At 46.2% G+C, this 23,906-nt stretch overlaps 4 protein-coding genes across 9 annotated transcripts in view; 2 read left to right on the top strand and 2 right to left on the bottom strand.

Moving 5' to 3' along the window:
• The first annotated feature begins 4,045 nt into the window (after positions 1-4,045).
• DYNLT5 (dynein light chain Tctex-type family member 5) lies at positions 4,046-19,674 on the top strand. 2 transcript variants are annotated; one of them, XM_039556345.1, is made up of 5 exons: positions 4,046-4,149; positions 4,226-4,350; positions 4,854-5,040; positions 17,759-17,941; positions 19,585-19,674. In XM_039556345.1, the coding sequence occupies exons 1-4, from the start codon at positions 4,113-4,115 to the stop codon at positions 17,797-17,799; spliced, it is 390 nt and encodes a 129-aa protein (XP_039412279.1). In that variant the 5' UTR covers positions 4,046-4,112; the 3' UTR covers positions 17,800-17,941; positions 19,585-19,674. The 2 variants fall into 2 exon arrangements, with proteins under 2 accessions (XP_039412279.1, XP_039412280.1); XM_039556346.1 differs by lacking the exons at positions 17,759-17,941; positions 19,585-19,674 and adding exons at positions 5,334-6,401; positions 7,394-7,611.
• On the bottom strand, positions 5,804-7,462 carry INSL5 (insulin like 5). The gene is made up of 2 exons (XM_010408718.4): positions 7,264-7,462; positions 5,804-6,060 (listed from the first exon to the last, which is right to left on the bottom strand). Exons 1-2 carry the CDS (start codon positions 7,436-7,438, stop codon positions 5,825-5,827), a joined length of 411 nt encoding a protein of 136 aa, XP_010407020.2. The 5' UTR covers positions 7,439-7,462; the 3' UTR covers positions 5,804-5,824.
• On the bottom strand, positions 9,038-22,156 carry DNAI4 (dynein axonemal intermediate chain 4). Of its 4 annotated transcripts, none has more exons than XM_010408716.4 (17): positions 22,120-22,156; positions 19,638-19,782; positions 18,921-18,994; positions 18,146-18,243; positions 17,859-17,994; positions 17,082-17,221; positions 15,890-16,045; positions 15,199-15,363; positions 14,632-14,867; positions 13,462-13,548; positions 12,664-12,815; positions 11,873-12,030; positions 11,608-11,729; positions 10,901-10,999; positions 10,291-10,520; positions 9,513-9,663; positions 9,038-9,191 (listed from the first exon to the last, which is right to left on the bottom strand). In XM_010408716.4, exons 1-17 carry the CDS (start codon positions 22,149-22,151, stop codon positions 9,147-9,149), a joined length of 2,226 nt encoding a protein of 741 aa, XP_010407018.3. In that variant the 5' UTR covers positions 22,152-22,156; the 3' UTR covers positions 9,038-9,146. The 4 variants fall into 4 exon arrangements, with proteins under 4 accessions (XP_010407018.3, XP_019147409.3, XP_019147410.3 ...); XM_019291864.3 differs by having other exon boundaries at positions 10,291-10,517; XM_019291865.3 differs by having other exon boundaries at positions 17,859-17,988.
• A 156-nt stretch (positions 22,157-22,312) lies between these two features.
• The window catches only part of MIER1 (MIER1 transcriptional regulator), a 32,293-nt gene continuing 30,699 nt past the window's right edge, over positions 22,313-23,906 (top strand). Inside the window, exons 1-2 of one of the 2 annotated variants that reach the window (XM_039555774.1) lie at positions 22,313-22,664; positions 22,791-22,883. Coding sequence is in view for 1 of the 2 variants with exons in the window: in XM_039555773.1 (XP_039411707.1) it covers positions 23,680-23,688 (9 nt within the window). In the remaining variant the exon portion in view is untranslated. Of the gene's footprint in view, positions 22,665-22,790; positions 22,884-23,560; positions 23,689-23,906 lie in introns of those variants that run through there. The other variant, XM_039555773.1, reaches the window with a different exon arrangement.

Genomic DNA, 23,906 nt, shown 5'->3' with positions numbered 1-23,906 from the left:
ATGTGCCAGCACTGCCAGCCCCACAGGGACAGTCCCTGCTCCAGCCACTGGCAGGTGACACCAACCCTGTGACACTGGGACCAAAAGCAGCGATTTGGGACAGGTTTTTCTATACTGCTCTTGCCAATTTTTGGCACAGTGTTTTCTCAGCGTGCCCCAGGGAAGCTGGGTTTGTTGGCAGTTTGGTGAGAGCACCTGGCTCCAGAGAGGGCCCTGTAGGGTTCAGGGCATTCATGCTCTGCAGGCTTCACCTCGGCTTTTAGGCAGGAAAATCTGTGTATTTTCAGGGAATTCATCTGCTTGCAGCTCCCTGCCCACTCTGAGAGCAGCTGAGGCAGCAGAGGTGAAATGGCAGCCATCTGGTCTCATACAGATCCCAGAGTGGTGTGGGTTGGGAGGGACCTTAAAAATCATCCAGTGCCACCCAATGCCAAGGCCAGGGACAGCTCCCACTGTCCCAGGCTGCTCCCAGCCCCGTCCAGCCTGGCCTTGGGCACTGCCAGGGATCCAGGGGCAGCCACAGCTGCTCTGGGAATTCCATCCCAGCTCCTGCCCGCCCTCCCAGGGAACAATTCCTTCCCAATCTCCCATCCAGCCCTGCCCTCTGGCAGTGGGAAGCCATTCCCTGGGTCCTGTCCCTCCATGCCTTGTCCCCAGTCCCTCTGCAGCTCTCCTGGAGCCCCTTCAGGCCCTGCCAGGGGCTCTGAGCTCTCCCTGGAGCCTTCTCCTCTCCAGGTGAGCACCCCCAGCTCTGCCAGCCTGGCTCCAGAGCAGAGGGGCTCCAGCCCTGGAGCATTCCCAGAGGGAAGCACCACAGCTCTGTTTCCCAGCATGTGGTCCAGCAGGGCTTTTTCCAAGTCAGACTGAGGCTGGAAAGGGAGTCAGGCCTCTGGCACCGCCCAGCCCTGGCACGCCAGAGCTCAGCAGCACTGGGATGCACCCGAGTAAACAGAAGGGTAAATAAAGGAGGCATTAAATAATAAATATGTGGATGCATGCACAGAAAGGCTTTAGCTCCGTTACTTCCATGCACCTTCCCCTTTACATGTTGTCCTCAACAACTTCTCCCAAAGGAATTTTCCCCTGGGAATTCGGCAGCCCACACCTGCAGGGCCAAGGTCCCCCTGACAGAGCAGGAGGGTTTTTCCCCACGGACACCCTCAGACTTGGGAGTTTACATGGTAGGAGCAGGAAGTCAATTTTTTGCAACCTTTCTGCTGTTTGTTGCAAACAGTCACAATTCTCAGCCAGCTTCTGGTGCTCCTCACAGGAGACCTTTCAGAGCAGTTTTCTACTTTAACAGTATTTCTTAATAACTATGAAATCTCTCAATAGTATAAAAAACCACCACATAATGAGTTTTTCATTTGGTGTCTGCATTTGTTCTTAAATATCACTGCCCCGTTTAAAGCTTCTTCTTATTTTTGTTGTCATACAGTATTTCAGTTAAATTAATTTGCCTTCACTCTGCCTTTTCAGGCTTTATCTATTATTTTTTCAAACATAGGTGGGAAGCTCTGGAATTTTCTGTTGGAATGCCATCCCTTTTTAACCAGGCAGAGAGGGGATGGGAAGGGAAGGCTGGAGCCCCCCTGCCACCCTTCCTGTGCTGCTCTCCGAGATTCCTCCAGCAGGAGCATCCCACAGAGTCACCACCTCCCTTTCTCCCAGCAGAAGCATTTTTAAACAGCTGGAGTGCACAGAAAAGGTGACAGATTTTTAAATTACCTAAGAGGAGAAAGTCAAACATTTTTTCCCTACCCTTTTATTGTTTTTATGTGAAAATATCTTGGTCAAACCCCTTAATTTTGAAGCTTGTCATGACCAAAATATGTAACATCATCCTGTTGTACTTTCCTGGCTAGAAATTACTGCCTCAAAGGTTTTGTTTCATAGCCAGAATTCTTCTGTTCCTCTTTTCCTCACAATTTCCCAAGGAAATTAATCTGTGTAGAGCTGGGGAGATTTTATGATAATCAGGATTATTCCAGTCAGGACCTGAATCCTTCTTTCACTGCAAGGCAAGGAGAAGATTTGTGGGAATACGCCCTGCTCCTGCCTGGCTTCCCTCGTCCCTTTAGGAGGGATGATGCTGCTGGCAGTGGTTCTTGGAGCCACAAATTGATGGTGGTGATGCTCTTCAAAGGTTTGTGGGCAAACAGGATGTGGTGGAACTCAGCAGGTGCTGGTGAGGTGTTTGGGATATCTCGTTCCTCCCTTAGAAATCCCTGGTTTTGTGGGACAGCGGGAATGGCTGTGGATGTGCTGTCCTGCTGTTGGGTTCCTCATCCATGCAGGAAGGGGTTTTTCACTCCCAAACATTTTAAGGTTGATGAAATCCCCTGGATGCTTGGATGACATAAAACAAACGGAGATGTGTCGTGGTCTGAGCCAGGAATTGAGTCGGGATGTGCCGGGAAGCTCCCAAGGCTGGTGGGAGGAGGGCCCAGGATGTGGGACAACCCCACTGTGACACTCCAGCTGTGAATCAGATATCCCCAGGTATCACCCTGGACCGTTTAATGAACTCCCTCATGTATAAAATGTTTATAAATATTTGTGGATGAAGATACACAGGTCTATTTTTAAGATTTAAGTTAAATAAGTTAATGAACGGCTGGCCTTTTCTGCCTAAACGTGCAATGAGATATAATATACCTTTAGTCTAAGATGGCCTAGGTACTGCTTAGTCTGTGATGAAAACTTTGCTGCTTTCCTACTGTTCTCAGAGAAAAAAAACCTATAAAAGACGTACAGGTTTGTTGCACAGGGACTACTGCAGCGAAGCTTTGTATTTGACCACTGGTAATATGAATGTGTTGTATTGACTTGTTGAAGATAATCATGAAACAACATATTTTAAATGTTACTTGCCTTATAGATTAGAGTACGACTATGTGGATATCATTTTTGTAAATACTGTTTTTTATAAATGTCTCTCCTCCATCCTCCCCGTCACCCATTTCACTGACTCTCAAATATGCAATTATTTACCACGCAGAGCATTGTGACAAAGAAATCCCCACGTCAGAACAAAGTTTATTCATTCTATACATAAGAACCACACGAAATACCCAATTGAGTTGCAATTTAAATGTGATTATTATTTTTTTTTTCCTTGAAAATAAACAAAAAAAGTATAACATTTCTTTTTCTGAGTGAGTTTTGCTTCCACATGCAGGAGCACCTAGAGGAGTGAGGCTGGCCCAGAAAAGGGTCCCTTGCCCCAAAAAAAGAGTCCCTGCCCCAAAACCATCATTGTTGCTGGAGTTATGTACAGGGTCCCAGCATGGGGACAGGTCAAGGTTGGCATGTGGGGACACATGTGGATCCACAGGGACAGTGGGGATGGATAGAGCTTGAGGGAATGCATGGGGGGCATGAGGGACCCATGGAGGCCATGGGGACATGTCAGGGCTGTAGGGGCACGTGGGGTCTGTCTGGATCCATAGGGATCATGGCAATCTGTGTGGGCTCTAGGGACCCACGGGCACCATAGGGACCCATAGGAGCCATAGGGACATTTGGGGGGGCTGTGGGAACCTGTGGGGCCATGGGGACCTGCAGAGCTCACAGGAACCCTCAGGAGCCATGAGAACATAAAGGAGCTGTGGGGACATGTGGGGACACGTGGAGTCCATGGGGTCATACGGGATCTTTAGGCGTATGTGGGGACACGTGGGAGCTCTGGGGACCTGTGGGAACTGTAGGGATATGTGGGAACCGTGGGACCCTCTGGGGACTGTAAAGGAATACAGGCACCTGTGGAAAACATGGGGACAGGCGGGAGCCTTGGGAACCTGTAGGGACACACAGGGAGCTGTGGGGGCACCAGGGACTGTAGGACTTTGTGGAAGCCATGGGGACACGCAGGGAGCTGTGGAAGCTGTGGGGACCCGTGGTAGCCACGGGGACCTGTGAGGGCTGCGGGGACACACAGGGACGGGTGGAAATTATAGGGAACCGTGGGAGCCGCAGGAACACGAAGCCGTGAGGATGGGAATGCCGGGGGATGGGAATGCGGCGGGATAGAGGCGGGGAACGGGAATGCGGCGGGCGGGCCCCGCTCCCGGCGCCACCGCCCTTCCGCCTCCTCTCCGCGGCTGAGGGCGATGCAGGGCCGGGAAAGCCCCGCCGAGCCCGGCTCGGGTGGGTCTCGATTGCCCCTCCAAAAACCCTCCAGCGCGGCGGCTCTTCCCTCATAAACCCGAGCTTTGCCTCCCAGGGCCTGCCAGGCGCTTCCCAGTGGCGGCGGTGGACGAGATCCTGAGGGATGTGGTGGGGAGCGCCCTGAGGGAGCAGCGCTACGAGGCGGGGCCGTGCCGGGAGGCGGCCAGGGACATCGCGGAGGTGGGGATGTGTGCTTCCCCGTGTGCTTCCAGGGGTGTCACCTCGACGGGTGCCTTGGGGGCTCCCCAGATGTGCCCCCAAAATACCGCTAAGGTGTACAATAAAGGCTGGAGGCGGCTGTCGAGATGCCCCAAGGGTTGCTCAGAGGGCAGTACAGACATATACGAGTTAATGAATAGATTTACAGACTGGTTTGGGTTGGGAGGGACCTCAAAGCCCATCCAGCCTCATCCTTGCCATGGGCAGGGACATCTTCCACCATCCCAGACTGCTCCAAGCCCCAATGTCCAGCCTGGCCTTGGGCACTGCCAGGGATCCAGGGGCAGCCCCAGCTGCTCTGAGCACCCTGTGCCAGGGCCTGCCCACCCTCCCAGGGAACAATTCCTGCCCAAGATGCCATCCATCCCTGCCCTCTTGTCAGTTTAATACCATTCCCCCTTGCCCTGCTGTAAGTCCATCCCCATCTTTGAACATGTATGGATTAACCTTGTTTTTCTCTGCAGGTTGTTAAGGCGCGGGTCAAAGAGCTGGGGGTGCCCAGGTACAAGATCGTGGTGGTGACACACATTGGGCAGCTGGGTGAGCAGAGCCTGCAGATTGGGAGCAGGTGCCTCTGGGATCCTGGGACTGACACATTTTCCTCATTTGTGTTCAAGAACACCTCGCTGTTTGCTGTGGCAAATGTCTATGGTGTGTATTTTGAATAGGGAGGTAGTCGAGTTTAACAGTAGGAGAAATGAATATTCAGCCTAACTCTTCCTGTCTGTGTTGTTAAAAGCATCTGTGAAGGACCAAGGTACTCTCACCTGCTTTGAAATGAGAGCCTCTGGGTGAATGTAATAAGGGTCTTTCCCAGAATTTTCTCTGGGAAGTGGATGTCTGTGATATGTTGTTTTGCACCTGATTGCTGCTTTCAGAACTCTTCCTGTAGGAGAAATATTTTCAGAATATTCCCTGTAAGTAATGTTTTCCCTGTTCTCCAGGAAACATGACTGGAAGTATCTGGATTAGGAAATAAACCATGGGTTTTGCCTGCCTGGTTTTGGGGCTGATGGTCCTAAGTCTCTCCTGGTGCAGCCATTCCCCACTGAGGTAGGGTCTGGCTGACCTTGCTCTGATTTTGAAACCAGACTTTTTGCTACCTGTATTTCCCAGCTGAAACCTGCTGTTAGATTTTCCTGAGCCAGAGAACAAACCTGTCATAAATTGCTTATTTTACTACATTTTAGGTGCCAGGCTGAAACCAGAACAGTAGTTAGTTGGGAAGAAATACTTGTACTCATGACTAAAAGTAACTCTAACCCACTGTAAACACTGTGAAATGCAGACAACCTGAAGCCACTTGCTGGTGTGCCCTGTGACATTTAACACCCAAAAAGGGTAAAGCTACAATTAAAGACCACAACTGAACCAACTGAGGTTTACGTCATGATTATTTTAATCCCTGGGAGCTGTGACACCGAGCTGTTGCATCTCAGCACAGGGAGCTGATCTCTCTCCTGCTGCAGCCCACGTTGCAGCAGGATGTGGTGAGCAGCTTGACTGCCTCACGCTTGTTTAGCACAGAAACTTTGCTGGTGTTTTGCAAGTCTTGCTCAGGTTTGACATCCTGGGGTTCTTGGCTGTGGATCCCCAGCCTCTGCTCTGGGTGTGATGAGAAGTCAGTGTCACCCTTGTCCTCGTGTGGGAAATGCTGGGGGTTTTCACTCTCTGTCGCAGGAAAGCGAGAAGCTAAAAGTTAGAAGTCATGGAAAGATGAGTAATTTATGCTTTTTATCTTTACTAGAAAGACAGACCAACCTACAGCCAGGGAGCTGAGTGTTACTCTCTGATAGGAGCACCACATCACTGACTCCTCACTGAGAGCAGATGTGTGAGGAACAATCTGTGATCAACGTGGTAAAACCCAGTGGTTTAGGGATTTCTAGTGAAGAGAGTCCCGTGTTGCCTTGAGTCTTACATTGATACATTTGCTTCCCCAGGAAAAGCTGTGATTTGCTGTGTCAGAGGCTGGACCTGTGGGTTTCCTGAAATGCAGGAAATGCAATAAGGTATCATCCAACCCAGGGTTTCAAAGTTCTGGGTGTTTCTACAGAAATTACAATTCAGCAGCAGTTGAAACACCTCAGTACAGCTGGGCCTTATGGAGTCTGTAAAGGTGTAGCAGTTCTCACTTTTTAGAAGCAAGGTTCTTCAACAGACTTTATGGAGGGGGTTGCCCGTGTTACCAATTTTGTGTTTGTTTAAAGCTGCTGCTACACAAGAATATTCCAAAAATGCAGATGTAGGAAGTGCAGAAAGCCTCTGTTGCTGTCATCTGCCTCAGTTACTTTCTTGTTCTCTATTTATTTTAATCTGTCAGAGTACAAATTTCTAGCAGTGCATGTTGAATTTTCTGACTATCAAATCAAAATTTTCTGAGTATCAAAAAATGTGCTAATAAGTATAAATATACACAGAAACGTGAAGGTACTTAAATTGCAGAGTAACTGTTCAACATGTTTTAGTAATAATGTTTTAAAGTTGTAATACAGTTTCTGGTTTCTGGTGGGGAAGGTGAAGACCACAGTAAGACACTTGCACCGACTTCAGTGAAACTTGTCACTGTCACTTGAAATGTGATGGCAGAGAGATTTTCAGTGATAGCCTTGAATCCTGCCGCTCAGGTGAGCTTGGAAAAGCTTGGTCTAAATGATTTTTCTGTAGCGAAATAGCCCAGGAAGCTGAGCCAGACCAGCTGCACACTGAGGGAACATGAGGAGTTGCAGCTCTTCGCTGGCTGCCTCCCAGCACAGCCCGTGCTGCACGGATTGAGGGGAGCAGGGGATGTGCTGCTTCCCAGTCCCCTTGGATCCCCTTGGATGCAGGTGCAGTGGGCAGGGATGAGCCTGGGATGCTTTAATTGGTACTCACCCCCCAGGTCGTGGTGCTCAGTGAGGTGCCTCTTCCAGCGCGAGCCGCCGCACGTGAAGACCACGGCTCTGATGAAGTCTCTCCCGCAGAGCTTCACCGTGTTCCCTTCCCCTTTTCCTTCCTGTGCCAGGAGCAGGAGAACGAGGCAAGCCAGTGCCAGCACCGTGCCCCTCATGCTGCCAACGTGGTGCTTCCCAGCTGGGTGTGGGCAGGGCAGAAGGGAGTGAGTGGGGAATTCTGCTGGAACCTTCCCATTTATACTGACGGTTCATCCACTCCGCTGAGTAACGGCTCACTCTGAGGGTGACTTAATGTTTGCTAAAAACAAATAAACTGCTTGTTTCTGGTCATGCTTGAAGTGCTTTGGGATCTCAGTCAGGTATTAAAGATTTCTTAGGTCTACGTAGCTGCTTTACTGGGAACACCTGAGGTGTAGCATGTTTATGGGGTATGGCTTAGGTGGATGCAGTTAATGTGTGTGCTGCCAGAACAAAAGGGTGTTTATGACGTGATTTGTGCTTAATGGGTTTGGTGTCTGTGTGCCCCACACTGGTGTGTTGCACAGCCTGATGCCTGGTCCTGACTGGGGTCTTTGTGTTGATGATCCCAAAGAAAAAGGGAGCTAACTCCTTCCCGTGATGTGTGCACCTCCTCATTCCCCCACCTTGTTTGCTGGTGACTGTGGATGCTTGTGGGGAAAACCCTGCCAGTACCAGGCACTGCTGAGAAAATCCACTCTGGAGCGGGAGTTTGTGACATATATAGGTATCCCAGCCAGAATTCCCAGTGTGCCAAGTGATAGGACATGATCCTGCAGCACATGGAGCTGGGTCACTCTGCTCTGGGAGCAGAGGTTGGGTCCGAATTATTGGTTCCTAATGTTGGCTTCAGTGTCTTTATGTTTCCATAAAAATCCGTGCAATACAGTGGGTTTAGGAGGAAATTTCTCAGTTACATGGTCAGAAATTCCATGTTTAAGGACAAAATACACGAGGAACTTTGGAGATCTTGAGCCCTTCCTAGCACCACGAGGGTTTTGCAGCACCATAATGTTACAGTTAATTAACTTTCACTGTGTGCAGGGTGGGTTATGATGTGTTACAGCTTGTTTTTTAGCAGTGAGCAAACAGTCATGGGCATGGATGGAAAATACAGGGTGTATTTTGGTCAGATTTATAATAATGATTAACAAATGATTCACCCTAACGAGTGTCTTTCTCTGAAACACACCAAGATGAATTTTATGTCGGGAGCAGTTTGCACGTCCCCTGTCAGATGTGCAGCACACAGAAGGAAGTGGATGTTAATGCATCACAAATGATCCTTAATTCAGTGATGTGTTTGAGTGTTGGGTGTTTATTGTCAGGATAATGAGAGAGGCTGGATGTTCTGCATCTATAAAATACACGTTTCCATACGTGATGTGCTCAGCAGCAGGGCTACAACTTGTGCTTAATCGCTCCTCTGGAGATGCTCCCTATTTCCTGTGGGCAGGAAGTTCCTGAAAATTCTCCAGCTGGGTGGTTTTTTTCTGTTTCTTCTGCTCTGCCCCCAGAAAAAGCCAGCCTAGACAGCCAAATGCTGCCTGCTTCCAACCCGGGGAGAAAAGACCTTGGGGGAAAACCAGAAAGGGATAAAGGCCCCAAGAGGAAAGATAGCCGAGACCTTTCCATGATCAGAATTGCAGAGAAGGCCATCCATGTATGAGCACTGATAGTGCAATGAGGGGACTTCAGGAGGAAATTTAGGGCATTTGAAAGAAGTTTCTAAGCAGTGTGCTTCAAAGAGAAATTTTAATGATTAAAAAAGGATAACCAGTTTATGTTCATACTACAGCAAGTCTTTCCTGCTGTTTCCCAAAGGAGAAGGGATATCAGCTACTGTTAAACAGCTCCAGCAGGAGACACGATGTCATGCAAGGAACCAACCTGGAAAACAAGAGGAAGAGGAGCCGGTTCTTCCTCGGAATTCTGTTAATGCTGTGCTCACCTGTCCTGGAAAACACCACTTTTTGGCAGGCCAGGTTGGGTTGCATTTGTGCTGTCCTATTTGGCAGCATGCAAACATGTATCTTGTTTAAAAAGGCAATGAATTTCCAGTGGTGTGGCAGCAGAGGACCCACCTCAGTTTTAGCCTGGTGCTGGAATTGTGATCCCACCTATTCCGGTGTTCCCTAGTTGGGTGTTTCCCAGAATTGCCTTGCTGAGGAATGCGGCCCCGGGCAGCCCTGGCCCTCAGCACAGCCGTACCTTGGTGCTGGGAGCAGCCAGGTTGTGCAGCTGCCACACTCCCACCTGCCCACAGCTGTCCCCCAGCAGCAGGCACTCGGCGTTCTTGGCAAAGAGGATGGAGCTGAGATTCCCTTCGGGGCTGGCAGCACAGGAGAGCACGGGGTTGAAGCTGCAACCCAAGAATTAACAGGTACCATGCATTTACCAGCTGAAAAGCTGCACATCTCACTTTCTGTCTTCTAGATTATCTCAAAAACCGGGAAGTGAGGCAGTGTTTGGTTTGGGCTCTGCCAGAACAAAAATCCCAGCTGCTGTTAACTAAGATATCCTGCTTGCTTAAAATCTGTCCTAACCTGGAGAGTGGTGGTTAATATTTTCATTATATGAATAATTTGCATTATGTGGCAGGGCTTTGGATCCACCAGGGCTTCACACAGTCAGTAACACAAAATCCAGACCAGCTGGACAAGCCCACAGGTAACTGAGTCATCTCAACTTCAGACCATCCAATCTTTATAAAAGCAGCTCAGTTTTGTTATTTTTCCTTCTAGCTCTGCCATGGTTTCTGCAGGAAAAGGGCAGTTTATCACTTTATCAGCTCCATGAGGCATCCAGCTCCTCTTCTAACCCCAAATCTCTGGGAGCTACCATTTCCTTTTACACAATGAGTATTTCAAACTGCAATAGTTTGAGCAAGCAAAGTGCGGAGCTGTAATGATCTGATAAAAACACTGATGAGGAAACAATGTGTGCCAATTAAATTTCAGAATCTTCTTTGAGAAAAGTCATTACTCACATGCTGACACTCAGATCCCAAATCTCCACGCTCCTTTCATTCACTGCTACGAAGATGAGGGCTGATTTTGGAGCCCACTTGATGTCATGAACAAAAGCTGTGACAGAAGTGAAAGTTAAAAGAGGGGTGTGGGAATCCCGGTGCCATAAAAGGATACTCCAGTCTGCAGAGCAGCTGAGGAACATGTCCGTGCTTGAGGGATTCCAGGCAACTTTGTACACGGGACCCTGCTGGGAGAGAAACAAAACAGAACTTGGTGTTGCTGTAAAGCTACAGAATCTATTCTAGAGCTACCCAGAGATAAGATTATTTAACTGTACAGGCCAATCAGATTTCTGATTGCTGTCTTAAAATAAAACCAGAACTAAAGATTTAAACCAGTTTATAGTACCAGTTTTAGTGAGTTATTTGAAAAAATCCTTTTAGTGTAGAAAGTAATCCTGTAAGACTGTGATACTTTATGCTGTGGGAATTCATTCCTAATATAAGAGAAGTTTAGGTTTCTGTTGTTGCACATATTATATTTACTAAATATAAGCAAAGAAACTGTTACATTTTTGAACTGAATTGAACAGTTCCTGCTGTCCTTGTTTACAGGTGTATCACTCACCTTATGGCCCCTGTATGTCCCCAGAATCTGCTCCTGGCCTGAGCAGGAGCACAGGTGGATGTGGCCCTCTTCTGTTCCAGCAAGAAAAATATCAGTGTCCTGAAAGAAAGGGAAAAGGAGCTTAGGCTGGATGAATTTATCACTCATGCAGAAATCAGCCAGGGCTGGATGAGTTCAGAGCCAGTGCTCTGCAGAGCCAAGGAGGAGCTCCTGTGGCGGGGGGGGTAAAGGGGCCCACAACGTTGGACATTTGCTGGGTGTGTTCTCCGTCAATGCACAGTTTATGCTGGAGCTTTTGACTCCTGAAAATCTTGGATTTTCAGCAATCCATGTGGAAAACACATGTATTCTTTGAGTGCTCTGTGGAGGAAATACTCAGCTGGATGAAGAGAAGCACAGCTGAGTCGTGGACGTGGGAGGTGTTGAACAAATTCTCCCAGCCTTGGCCAACACACAGAGGGGAATGTGCCCCAGGGCCCGTCCAAGGAAATGTAGCATGGCTGGGAGGACAGGGCTTGTTCTACCATTTCACCCAGTTGGGGTAGCTCTTAGTAGCTAGGAAGCAATTTATTTCAAAATTAATATGCTTTAAATGCCAGTGCCAAGTCCCTGGCTAGTTCCCATTAAAGCAGCTCCAGCTGAGCATCCCTCCTCTGCTGCAGTTATCCTGGGTAATACTTCAGCCAGGATGGGCTTTCTGAGCCTACCTCTGGGTGGAAGTCAAAGCACATTCCAGCTGCCTGTTGAGATATGGGAGCTTCACTTTTCCTTTCTCTCTCACCTGGTAATTTTTTCTTCCTGCTTTGTGTTCGCTTGATTGTCATCACATCTGTGCAAAGAGCAAAGGTTGTGTCAAACAGGTGTGAGGAACTCGTGCTGCTTTGCAGTGCCCAGCAGCTCTTAAATGTTTTGTGGGATAACTGGTGTGAAGAATGTCAGCTGAAATCAAAGAGAGCAGTTTCAGGTGCTCACCAAAGCAATCCAGCCTTTGCTGTATGAACCACTGGGTCATTCGCCCATCTCCCGAGATACACATCAGTCTCTCTTTCTTGTCACCTCCTGTCGCACCTCTGTCCTGTTCCACCCACCTCAGCTGCCACACAGGACCTGTGTGTTTATTTAGGGATGCACTGGGACAAAAAAAAAATGCATGTGGTAAATCATATATGAGCAAAGACAAGGCAATATATTTCAAAAATAATTAAGCTTCCACTTTGTAATGAGCGTTAAGTCTTAGGACAGAAGTGTTTAGCTTTTCTTTTAAAAAATGGTCTGAGCATTGATTGTTTTCTCCAGGAAAATGTCTCCTTTATTAAACATGTTTGATAATCAGTTTCAGGGCACTGGTTTATGTGCTGCCACCTTTCAGTAACACCTGCACCATGAAATCAGTCTGCACCTTGCAGGAGAGTTCCTGAGACCTGGGAGCTGCCCTTAGGGCAAGTGTTTCCCTCATCACCCTCCCATCCCCTCTCTCATTTTCTTCTTAATTCCTGCTCACCCCTCACTTATTCTGATGTTCTTTCCATTTTTGGCAAGAGGGATCAGAGAGAAAGCACCAAAAGCTACCACTGGTCTCCTGTAAGGATTTGTTGTCCAGGGTTGGATTGTCCTAGTTAGGACATGGAGTAGAAATGATAGGTGGGGTAACTTGCTGCAATTCCTTAAAAAATGAGGGAATGGGACTCCTTTGTTGCCCCTTTCCCAGGTTTGCTCGCTCAGAGGTGCCCCAGGTGGGAGGAGGTGGGAGCTCCCAGCCTGACCTGCTGTCCAGCAGCGCGGCGGCGTTCCGGCTCCGGACGTCGTAGATGGCCACGTGTCCATTGGCCATCCCAACTGCCAAGAGATTTGGGCTTGCCAGGGAAAAATCCACAGCAGTAACACCGTGCTCGCAGCGGAAAATGCGCTCTGGCCACTGCCCAGGAGAGAAATACAACCATGTTGTGAGTTGGGTTATTATTCACCTCTCTTTTCTTAACACTGGGCACTAAATTTCTGCTGGAAAACTCAAGTGGTGGTGGCCACAGCGACCCGAAATTATTCTCTATTCTGACTGGCTCCTTGTATTTCTTGCTGCAACTGATAAAATTAGGAAAAAGATTGTGCAGAAATATGACACTGGAAAGTAGGTGAGGCTACTGCTCCAAACTAAATACCTAAAAATGTCTATGGTGACAGCAGGGAATCATGAGAGTATTTGATGTGGTAAAGATACATCAGAAATTTGACTCTGCCTGGTTTAAATTAGTCTAATACAGTTTTGGCCAAGAGAAGTTTGTAGAAGAAATCAAACTGAAGTGTTGTCATTTATGGCAATCAGAGTTTTTTTACTGGGACACTTTGTAACTAAGATTTCCAAATATTTTTTTAATGGCCGGTTTTAAAAGGATCCCTTTTCAGATGGATCTGCAGAGGTGTAAATGTTACATCTATAAATTTTCCTCTCTTTTTGACCGTGTTGTGAGAAGTTAGAGTAGATAATTGCAGTTAAAAGGGAAACAAAGCAGAAATTGTGCAGAGAAAAGCACATTGCAGAAAAAGCAAACAAAGGGGCTCGTTACCATGGGGTTCTTCAGTGACCAACAGCAAGCCAGGCCTCCCTTCTGATCCTGAGAAACAAACTCTCTGTAACCAACTGCTAAGAGATCCTGCAAGCACAGAGCAACAGGAATATCTCAGTTCAACTCGAAGCTCAGCAGGACATTTCCACAGGCACCTCTGTGTTAACAGCAGCTCTCAAGGCAAAGTCTGGAGTAACAAAGCTCCTGTCCTATGCAGGGAGAATCACACAGGATATAAAGCAACAGGATACACGTTGTTCTATAACCATATTCTAATGTGCATTATTTAATGGAGTACGTAAGAATGCTTCTGGTTTTCTCTCTCAAGGTTGGCTGTAAAAGGAGCTTCAGAGAGCACCTCAAACTCCTGGCTTTTAGCTTTCCACAGTCCAGTGAATTCCCTTCATTGCTTTCCACAGGCAGAAGTAAAAACCAGCAGCAAGTCTTTAGCCTTCAGCTCCATTAATTTTTCTTTCCCTGTACTCAACAAGTAGTTTGTGAAACTCACACTTTAAAAGGAGCTGTTTGCTTGCCCCGTGTTCTCAAACTGAAGTCTCTAAATGTGTCTAAGCTTTTTAATATCTGGAGATCTGGTGTACTAAAAGTATGAAATGGTCTTTATTTTCTTTTTTTCCCTCACTGGGTTCCTGTTTCTCATCCTCAGCTGCCTTTTACCTTTCTTCCATTCATTATTTTTGTTTGGCCATAAGTGAGTTCTGTTGGGAAAACTGAGCTTTACATGACCAGATTAAAGAAGTTTTGGCTTCTGTGCTGTTATTGTGCATCTTCTTTTGAGGAATGCTGCTTTTTCGGGAGGTTACTGTTAGAGACAAAGATGTGATGTCTAAACTATCAGAAATAAACTCCCTCAGTGATAATAAAGTTTAGCAGCAGGGGTTAAATTTCAATTCTAGACCAGACTAAGTCTATTAACATTGCTGTTCAGGGCAAACTGGAGCAATCAATGAAATTCTGAGCCAATTAAAGCCGTGGTGATCCATGTGCAGGGAAAGCCTAGTGCAACCTGTAGATTAAGGCAGCAAGAGTGAGGGGTTGGATGCATCTCTCTGAGATCCCTCCCAGCAAAGCACACCTCAGTCAGGAGTTTATTCCCACCACCAATTGCTTGTCCCAGTTTGGGACCAGCTCAGGAAGGATTTTTTAACTCACAGGGTTCACTTTGTTCCAAGCCATGCTGCTCACGCTGTGACCACTGGTTAAATCACACCTGTATGACCACAGCTGCTCCAGGCTGGGAGCTGCAGCTTCTGCTGGGCTTTGATTTACATCTGACAAAGCTGATGATTTAAAGGATGTTTCCTCTTGCTTTTTCTCATCCTTCTTTTCCTCCTCATCCTCTTCCTCTTCACCTTCTTCCCTGTCAGTGTCTGAGGTAACATCAGGTTCTAAAATGCACAGATGTGGTAGAGTCTGAGTAGAAACATTTCACTTATCCCACTCCAGACATTCACACCAGAAGAAAAATTTGCCTTTGCAGCAAATATTTTGCAGGGGAAAATAAAAGAAATGAAGATTTGAGGAGTTAAGACATCCTAACTTCTAAAACTGTGACTAAAAGTGGCTGGGGACAGAGCAGACAGCTGGATTGGGCTGGAGCGTGCCAGGTCTGCTGCAGGTGTTTAACGAGTGGGTTTAGCTACCCAGCAAAAAGTGAGGCATTTCTGTGGAAAGTGAGGAATTTATGGCTGGAAAGAGGGCACTGAGCAAGGAACAAACCTATAAGGACAGGAATCTGCCGATAAACTGCAAGTTTGGGCTGAAAAATATTCTCCATGAGAATCCTCTCCATGACAACTAAATCCTGCTTCAGCTTTTCTGATGTTAAGATGGCTTCTGAAAGGCATTCTCTCCCCTCGTGGCTCCTGGCAGGAACAGCACTTTCTGGAATGATTATGGAAGAAGTTGAATCACAGAATCATGGGATATTCCAGGGTGGAATGGATCCATAAGGATCATAGGGTCCAACAGGCCCGTGCTGCCTGATAAGAGATAAATGGGATATAAATGCTTTGAACATGGTAAAACTTCACACAGAAAAATCAAGGGATAAGAATTCTCCTCCACCTGCAAAAAGCAGAGAATTCAAAAAAATACTTTCACTATGAATTTTTTCTTGCTTTAATTTTGTTTTCTTTCATTGCTCAGATACTTCTGGAATTTTTCACAATTGGTGTTTTGCTTCTACTTATTTGAGTACCAGCAAACCTTACCCCCGAGTATTTATCTTCATTTAAGATAATTTCTGATGGCAATGTACAGAGAAGTGCAACCCTGTCCAAGGTTCTTTAGCAAACTCTCTTGCAGGTTCCAGGCAGGCCAAACGTGTTTTACTGGAAGTTTTCCCCACAAATCACGGGGATGTGCCTGTTTAGGAGGATGAAAACAGAGCAGCAATGTAAAATGTTACCTCTGGCAGAAGGGACAGCCACAGCCTGACCGTGCTCTTCAGCTGTGGGAGATTTGCTGCTCTTCTCTTCTGTGTCTGTGGGTTCTTCTGTCTCTGTAGGTTCTGTTTCTGAGGCATCCAGTGAATTGTCAAAGTCCCAGGAAGTCACCATCATCCCTGGGAATGAATTTCCCCGTCACACAGGTCTCTTGTTTTGGTCCTACAGCCCAGCAAAGCTTTGCTGTGTGCTCTACACCCCAACTGCTGGGCTGGGGGGCTTTGGAACCAGCTCTGGTTCCAAACATGTTGGTATTTGAACTGATGTTTTTGATTTAATATTTTCATTTCATCTTTTAATTGCCCTATTTTACAAATTTATAAAAAAGGTTGCCTGCCCGTGCTTAATACAAATCATTAAAGCAGATAAAATTCTCTAAATCTCCTCCTGTTGTATGATTGCTGCAGCTCCATCAGGGGTTTTTTGGGGTGTGGCTCCCCTTGAGCAGGGCCAGCTCTCACCCAAACCTAGCCTTGATGCGCTCAGGGGTTGGAATGAGCCCTGCTGATGCTCAAGGCACACAAAAAAGTGGCAAATATCTTTTCAAAACAGATTATTATCTACTTTTGGTGTTTATTCCTTCGTTTTACATACATTAACAGACACAAAATGTTTGGAACAGCTTTGCCCATAATTTTTTTGGCCTCTTACACACAAAAATGCCCCCAGTGAGGCAAAGCTCACCCCGTGCACAACTCAGAGATTCCTCTACAATGGTTTTTAGAGCACTGAGGTTGTACATCCTGTAAAATTGCACTGAGCCTGCCAAGGTGTCCTGTGCTCCCCAAGGTTTTAAATCTCCTGCCACAGGTTCTCTTCTTTGCATTGTGGCCAACAGAAACAGAAACCTGAAAAGTCAAGGGGGCAGAAAGGGAACTGTGTCCTTTGCTATTTCAAGGGAAGAGGTGAGGATTAGCTGGACAGCACTGAGGCAGGCAGGGCACAGCAGCTCTCTGGGAGCATTAATAACGATTTTATTGCAATGGATTCAGTGTTCCAGCACCAAAATCAAGATTTAGGAGGGGCAGAAACGGCCACCACAAACCACACTGTCCTGTCTGAACTTAAAGCTCTGGAAGTGGAAGTCGAGGAAACATCTCCTGCTTAGAGATGAAAGTAAAAAATCCCTTTTCTCAGTATCCTGCCCAGGTTTACCTTTCTCTGCCACGGTGATTGTCTCACATTGCACCTCCTTGGTTTTGGCAGCTCCAGAGATGGTTTGCACCATTTTTTCTTCAAAGTACTCACTGTCAATTTTAGCTTTGCAAATCTCCACATAAATCTTATTCCTCTCCCTGGAAAACAAAGGAAACACTGGGAGCTGACTCCCTGGAAAAATTTTGCCTGGAATTCTCAGTGTCTTTAACCAGGAGTTGATCAGGAGAGGCTTTTCCATGTCTTAAATTTCCAGCTTTTTGGATTGCTGGATGTTATTTCAGCAGCTCTTTCTGATCTTTGTGATGCTGCTCTAAAACAGGAATGGTCTGTGGAGAACAGAACCCAAAACCAGCAAAAATCCCTACTCCAGCTGCCTGTGAACTTTGGGGGAATGCAGAGTTCAGAGCTCCCATCACTCGGGAGGGAAAGGCACAGCATCAAGAGACAAAAAGGAAACTTCTCCTTTTTCATTTCAGCATTTCCACCAAAGTTATGGTAGTTCAGGGAGGACCCAGGGGAGCTGCCTGCTATGTTTAATCTTCTTAATTAATAAATAATTAGAAGCTACACACAAGAATCAATGCAGCAGTTTGGCATTTCTTACTGTCTTCGTGAAAATTTAATTATCACCCTCCTCCATCCCTGGATTTTCCTAACCTGCCATCATTTTTCAGTGGAAGGGAGTAAGAATTTCATCAAGAACGTGGAGCTGTAAGAAATGGAGTCTCATCCAAGAGGCTTTGCACACAGAGAAACGGGTGCCAGCTGACTTACAGAACTCTCCCAGCTTCCTCTGCCTCCGTGGACAGCACAGCAGTTGGCAGATCCAACATCCAGAGCGTGTCTGTCTCTGACAGGTAAATATCCACCCTCTGCTCCAGCTCTGCTTCTGTCAGGGCTGCTTCTACACCTGAAACACCAGGGCAACAAACAAGACCTTTTCTGCTCTAAATTAAGAGAAGACAAATTAATTCTCTAAGGGCTCTAAGGCCCTGGGCTGGCTCAGGGTCTCATAAATCCCAGAACGGTTTAAATTTATAATTATTGGGTGTGTTCTTTACCAGACAAGCTCAAAGTTGGGTCTTGTTGAGGTTCTGTTTCATCTAAACCAAACTCAGTTGTCAATAAGTTCGATATCCAAGTGCTGCTTCCATGTGTCCTTCAGGGACAAGAAACAAGCAGAAATTGTCACCAAAAAAACTAAAAAAAGTGTTTATCTTCAAGAGATATTTTGTACTTTTAAGTCATTTTAAATGTATATTTGCTCCTGGTTGATATCCCAGCCCCTGGGATTATCCTTTGGAAGAGCCAGTCTGGGAAACATGGCAAAACCAGCAATCACTTCATCCCAGAAATCAATATTTACAATTGTAATTATAAATCATAAATCATAAATAATTACAATTATTTCTTGCATTTTGATAATGATGTGGCTCAGGACTTTTCATTTAAAACACCAATAATTATTTACCCTCTGTGCAATACTTAAATGAGTTTGTCAGCCCAAAGTCCACTGACTGTTTTTTTCCCTCTGTGCTGGATTTTGTAAATCAAAGTATGTAGTGAAACACAATTTAGGAGTTTTAACTCCAAGTTTTTTGTTGAAGAGAATTTTTGCAGATGGATGCACATAATCACACAGAGGTAACTTACTTAAATCATATTAAAACAGAGAATTCTTATTATGTTAACGATATTTTGTTAGTAGAACTGATACTTTTAATATTTTAATTTGCTATTTTAATGGATGCATTTTTTAATTTTGCATAAAAGGTTGGCTGCACTTAATAAATATCACTAAAACAGATAAAATACTTAAAATAAAGCTTTTCTTGCCTGGGTACAGCAGTATTTGAGTCTGGCTGGAAGAGGGGGTGGGGTGTCACGTTCTTGCCTTCATCATCAAAAACCTGAAGAAATATTTAAATAATCAGGATAATTTCCCTGTGTTCCCAACCCAAGCAACAGGGAGGGCACTTGGAAGGGGTTTCCTGCAGGGACCAGCTGGAGTTTGCTGGGATTCTTTGGGAAAAGCCCCATTCCTGTCATTGCCAGACCCACTTGTCCTGCTTCTCCCTGTGGCTTTTCCAGCTCATTTATTCCATAATGACCACCAAGGGTGAATTATTGATTCTGACTATTCCAGTCCAATTAACAGTGCAGCCAAATAAATAAGATGAACAATTACACATTTTTTTATTGACAGCATTTAAAATATTTTAGTGCAGGAAGGTCAGTGAGGTGTTTAAATGATTCCCAGGTTGTATCTTTCGGGAATCTTTGGGGGTTTGGGTGAAGACATGATGGAGGTGCTACTGCTGAAATAAGTTCCAGCTTAGAAGTGTTAATTATTGTGAAGCTCTGGCTGCCCCTGGATCCCTGAAGTGTCCAAGGCCAGCCTGGAGCACCCTGGGATGGTGGGAGCTGTCCCTGCCCATGGCAATGGGATGAGCTTTGAGCTCCAAGCCAGCCATGCCAGGGTTCTGCCGTTTTCCTGCAGGTGGATTCTGGCCTCTTCCCACCTTTCCCAAGGGTGCTCATGGATCATCTCACCTGCACAGCTCCCTGGCTGCCCACCAGGACCCCCCTGCGCGCGGCTTTTCCCTCGGAAGCCGTGGAAGTTCTCCGGGAATTCAGGGCCTTGGTGCCGGTGCTGCCTCGGCGGAGGAGGGGGGCACATCCCACTCCTGCTCCTGCCCTGGAATCACCCACAGGGACCCTCAAAAACCGGGAAAACCCACCCAGGCAGGGCCTTGGCGGGAAGGATTGCACTAAACACAGCGGGATGGGATGGCTGAAGAGAAAGGGCCATCAGATAGAAAGGGCTGCCATGGTTAGAATGTCACTGTTAACCCCACTCGCAGCCTCTCTGCAGAGCAGGCGTGGGGCTGCTGCAGGGCCAGTGCCTGGGAGGGCACCTCGTGTTCCTAAAAATGGCAATATTTCTACAAAGTTCTACTTAGAAAGTCTCCAACTGAAGCTAAAGGGTTTCACCGTTTATTTATTATCACTCCCAATTTATTGTAATGCGCTACGTGCTACCAATTATTGTAAAGGATGTAAACCAGCTATAATAAAGGATTTTTACAGCTCCTTCTACATGATCATTTATTATATGGAACCAATTATTGTAAAGAATTTTTTCAGCTTCTTATACATTTATTTATGTAACCAATTGTTTTAAAGGATTTTTACAGCTCCTTATACAATTTATTATGTGTAACCATTTATAATAAAGGATTTTTACAGCTCCTTATACATTATCATTTTTTATTTGTAACCAATTATTTTAAAGGATTTTTACAGCTCCTTATACATTTATTTATTATATGTAACCAATTGTTTTAAAGGATTTTTACAGCTCCTCATACCTTATCATTTATTGTATGTAACCAATTATTTTAAAGGATTTTTTTAGCTTCTTATACATTTATTTATTATATGTAACCAATTGTTTTAAAGGATTCTTACAGCTCCTTATACATGATCATTTATTATATGTAACCAATTATTTTAAAGGATTTTTTCAGCTCCTTATACATAATCATTTATTATATGTAACCAATTATTGTAAAGAATTTTTTCAGCTTCTTATACATTTATTTATTATATGGAACCAATTATTTTAAAGGATTTTTTCAGCTCCTTATACATTTATTTATTATATGTAACCAATTATTTTAAAGAACTTTTACAGCTCCTTATACAATTTATTATATGTAACCAATTATTTTAAAGGATTTTTTCAGCTTCTTATACATTTATTTATTATATGTAACCAATTATTTTAAAGGATTTTAACCATTGATAGTAAAGGATTCTTACAGTTTCTTATGTATTATAATTGATTGCATTGCCAATTATGTCAAGGCAAGTAAACCACTTCATAATAAATGTAATAATATAATAAATAAAGCATTTTTCATCATTTATTTATCTATCATAACTCATTATCTATTGTGACTTATTACAGAATGTAATTTATAACATATTATAATTTATTATATATTACCAATTATTTTATAATTATATTTATATAATATTATATAAAATAATATAAATATATAAATATATAAAAATATAATATAAATATAATATATATTATATATTATATGTTATATATATTATATATATTTTTATATAAAATATATATTATATACATAATATATATTTTATATAAAAATATATTTATATTTATATATAAATATAATATAAATACTTTATATATTATTTTATAATAAAGGCTTTTTATCCTTTATTTATTATAACTTATTAGGTATTATGATTTATTATAGAATATAAGTATAATGTATTAGACATTATAATTTCTTATATATCACAAATTATTTTAAGGGATGTAAACCATTTATAAGAAAAGACTGCAGCCATTTATTATAATTTATTATATATATAATAATTAATTATAATATAATTAATATATAATAATTATATATTATAATTATTAATAATAATTAATTACCAATTATTGTAAAGGATTTAGACCCTTTATAATAAGGGCTTTTGACTATTTATTATAACTTCTTATGCTTTATAATTTATTATAGAATATAATTTATTATATATTACAATTCATTATATATTGCCCATTCATTTAAAAATGTAAACCATTTATAATAAAGGCTTTTTACCATTCATTTATTATGCCTTAGTATAGAATATAATTTATTGCATATTATAATTGATTACATCTTGCCAATTATTTTAAGGGATGTAAACCATTTATAATTAGGGGTTTGGACATTAATGTAATTTATTAAATATAATTTATTATTATGTTTTATTATAGCATATAACTTATTACATATTTTAAATTATTATATATTACTCAGCATTTTAAGGGACGCAATCCATTTATAATAAAGGAATTTTTTCCATTCATTAATTATAACTAATGATCTATTATAATTGATTCTGTATTATAATTTATCCTCTATTCCCAGGCATTTTAAAGTCTTTGAAGCCTTTTTGATTTCAATAACTTTGAAGTTTAGGCCCGATCCGGCCGCTCACTCACGGCGAAGGCCGCGGCCCGGCGGGGCTCGTCATGGCGTCGCACCGTTACCATGACAACGCCGCCCAAGACGCGGCGCGGCGATTGGCCGCCAGCAAGGACGCCGCCGATTGGTCGCTGCGCGGTGCGCGGGCCGCGCTGTGCTGGCGGCCGCAGCCCCGGGCCGTCCCTGGGCCCCGGTTCGGGTCCCGCCCCCGCCCCGTGTCACCGAACCAGCGCTGCCCGCGCCCGCCGCGACACCGCCCCGCCGGCGGCTCGGCGTTCCCGCGGGGCTGCAGCGCCTCGCTCGAGGGTTCACCCCTGAGTCAGCAAAGTCGCGCCCGCGGGTTCTTTCGGCACCGCCCGCAGGGATCGTGTGAGGGTTGGGGATGCGGCTCCTCGGCGGAGGCGCCGGGCGTGCGTGAGCCGCGCGGCTCTGCAGGGGCACGGCCGAGGCGTTTAACACAACCCAGGGACGCGGTGTCCTCGCTGTGACAGCAGCCGCGATGCCCGACGGGCGCGCCGGGCGCTGCCCCGCGCCGGCCCGGGGACAGCGCTGAGCCGGGCAGGTGAGGCACCGGGGCTGCAGGGAGGACACGGTGAATTTCCACTGGTTTTGGATCTTTTCTCTGCTTATTTGGGGTGGTTTTTTCGGGTTTTGTGTTTAACCTAGAGTTATTATTGTGTCACCCAAGGGCCTCACGCCCAGCAGGAGCCCCCGTTCCCCGAGGACCCCCTGTTCGCCTCACGGCCGATGAGACACCCCCCGCGCCTCTGCGGCTCCCCGCGTGAGTACGGCGGCCGGGCGGGAGGGGGGCAGCGGCACCGGCACGGCGAGCGAGAGCGGCGCGGGGCGATGCTGTGGAGCCGGTGCCGGCGGCGGGCGGGGCCGGAGGGCACCGCCGGGACCGTGAGGGGCCGCGGCGAGCGGGAGCCTCCGCGCTGGCCGGGGCGTGGCCTGGGCAGTGAATGACATCAAAGGGGGCGCGGCCGGTGGCTTGAGTGACACGTGAGGGGGCGTGGCTTGTGCCGAATGACATATAAGGGCATGAGGGGCCGCGGCGGGGCGGGGGCGTGGCCTTGCGTTGTGAGTGACAGGCGGAGCGTGTGCTCTCGGTGACAGGAGAGGGGGCGTGGCCTGCGCGCTGAATGGCAGGCGGTGGGGAGCGGGCTGCGCTTTGACTGACATGTAAGGAGGTGGCCTTAGACCTTGATTGACAGATGGGGGCTGCTCCCTGAGTTACACAGGCGCTCTGCCTGTACCAAGTGACATGCGATGTGCCTGAGTGACGCGAAGGGGGCGTGGCCGCCACCCTGATTGACAGGTCGGGCCAGCGCTATGTGACATGCGAGGGGGCGTGCCCTCCCGTTGACTGACAGGCGCGGTGGGCGTGGCCTCCGCTGACTGACAGCGGCCGCACGCACCCTGTCCGCTTCCCGCGGTGCGCGGTGACGTCGTGCGTAACGTGGCCACGCCCCTCCCGCCCCGCCGCTCCCGGTCCCGTCCCCGCCGCTCCCGCCGCTCCCACCGGGACCCGGCGGCGCTTCCGGCGATGTGACCCTTTCCCGGGAATACCAGCGATCATGGCTGAGGTGAGAGCGGTGGGCGCTTGCCCGGGAACTTGTTGCGCGGGGCCGTAAGTTTGTTGTGGGGACCGGAGGCCCGCGGGCACCGGCGGTCCCGCCCGTACCCCTCAGGGGCCTTCAGCCCCCGGGACGGCCCCGTTCGGGGCCGTCCCGGGGGCTGAAGGCCCCTGAGGGGTACGGGCGGGACCGAGCGCGGCGCCTCCCGTTTTTTTTTTTTTTTTTAT

Source organism: Corvus cornix, chromosome 8 (genome assembly GCF_000738735.6).
Source record: "Corvus cornix cornix isolate S_Up_H32 chromosome 8, ASM73873v5, whole genome shotgun sequence".
In the NCBI taxonomy this organism is placed as follows: domain Eukaryota; kingdom Metazoa; phylum Chordata; class Aves; order Passeriformes; family Corvidae; genus Corvus; species Corvus cornix.
The sequence above is the reverse complement of the archived record's forward strand: the minus strand, read 5'-3'. Positions and strand labels throughout refer to the sequence as shown.

Coding starts and splice junctions, on each gene's coding strand:
- DNAI4 (XM_010408716.4), bottom strand. CDS start 22,151: ATGACGAGCCCCGCCGGGCCGCGGCCTTCGCC. Junction 16,046..17,081: donor AATCACCGTGGCAGAGAAAG/GTAAACCTGGGC, acceptor ATTCATTCCCAG/GGATGATGGTGACTTCCTGG. Junction 11,000..11,607: donor GCTTTGACTTCCACCCAGAG/GTAGGCTCAGAA, acceptor CCTTTCTTTCAG/GACACTGATATTTTTCTTGC.
- INSL5 (XM_010408718.4), bottom strand. CDS start 7,438: ATGAGGGGCACGGTGCTGGCACTGGCTTGCCTCGTTCTCCTGCTCCTG. Junction 6,061..7,263: donor TGAGCACCACGACCTGGGGG/GTGAGTACCAAT, acceptor TTCCTGCGACAG/AGAGTGAAAACCCCCAGCAT.
- DYNLT5 (XM_039556345.1), top strand. CDS start 4,113: ATGCAGGGCCGGGAAAGCCCCGCCGAGCCCGGCTCGG. Junction 4,351..4,853: donor CGGCCAGGGACATCGCGGAG/GTGGGGATGTGT, acceptor TTTTCTCTGCAG/GTTGTTAAGGCGCGGGTCAA. Junction 5,041..17,758: donor TGCTGTGGCAAATGTCTATG/GTGTGTATTTTG, acceptor ATCATTTTTCAG/TGGAAGGGAGTAAGAATTTC.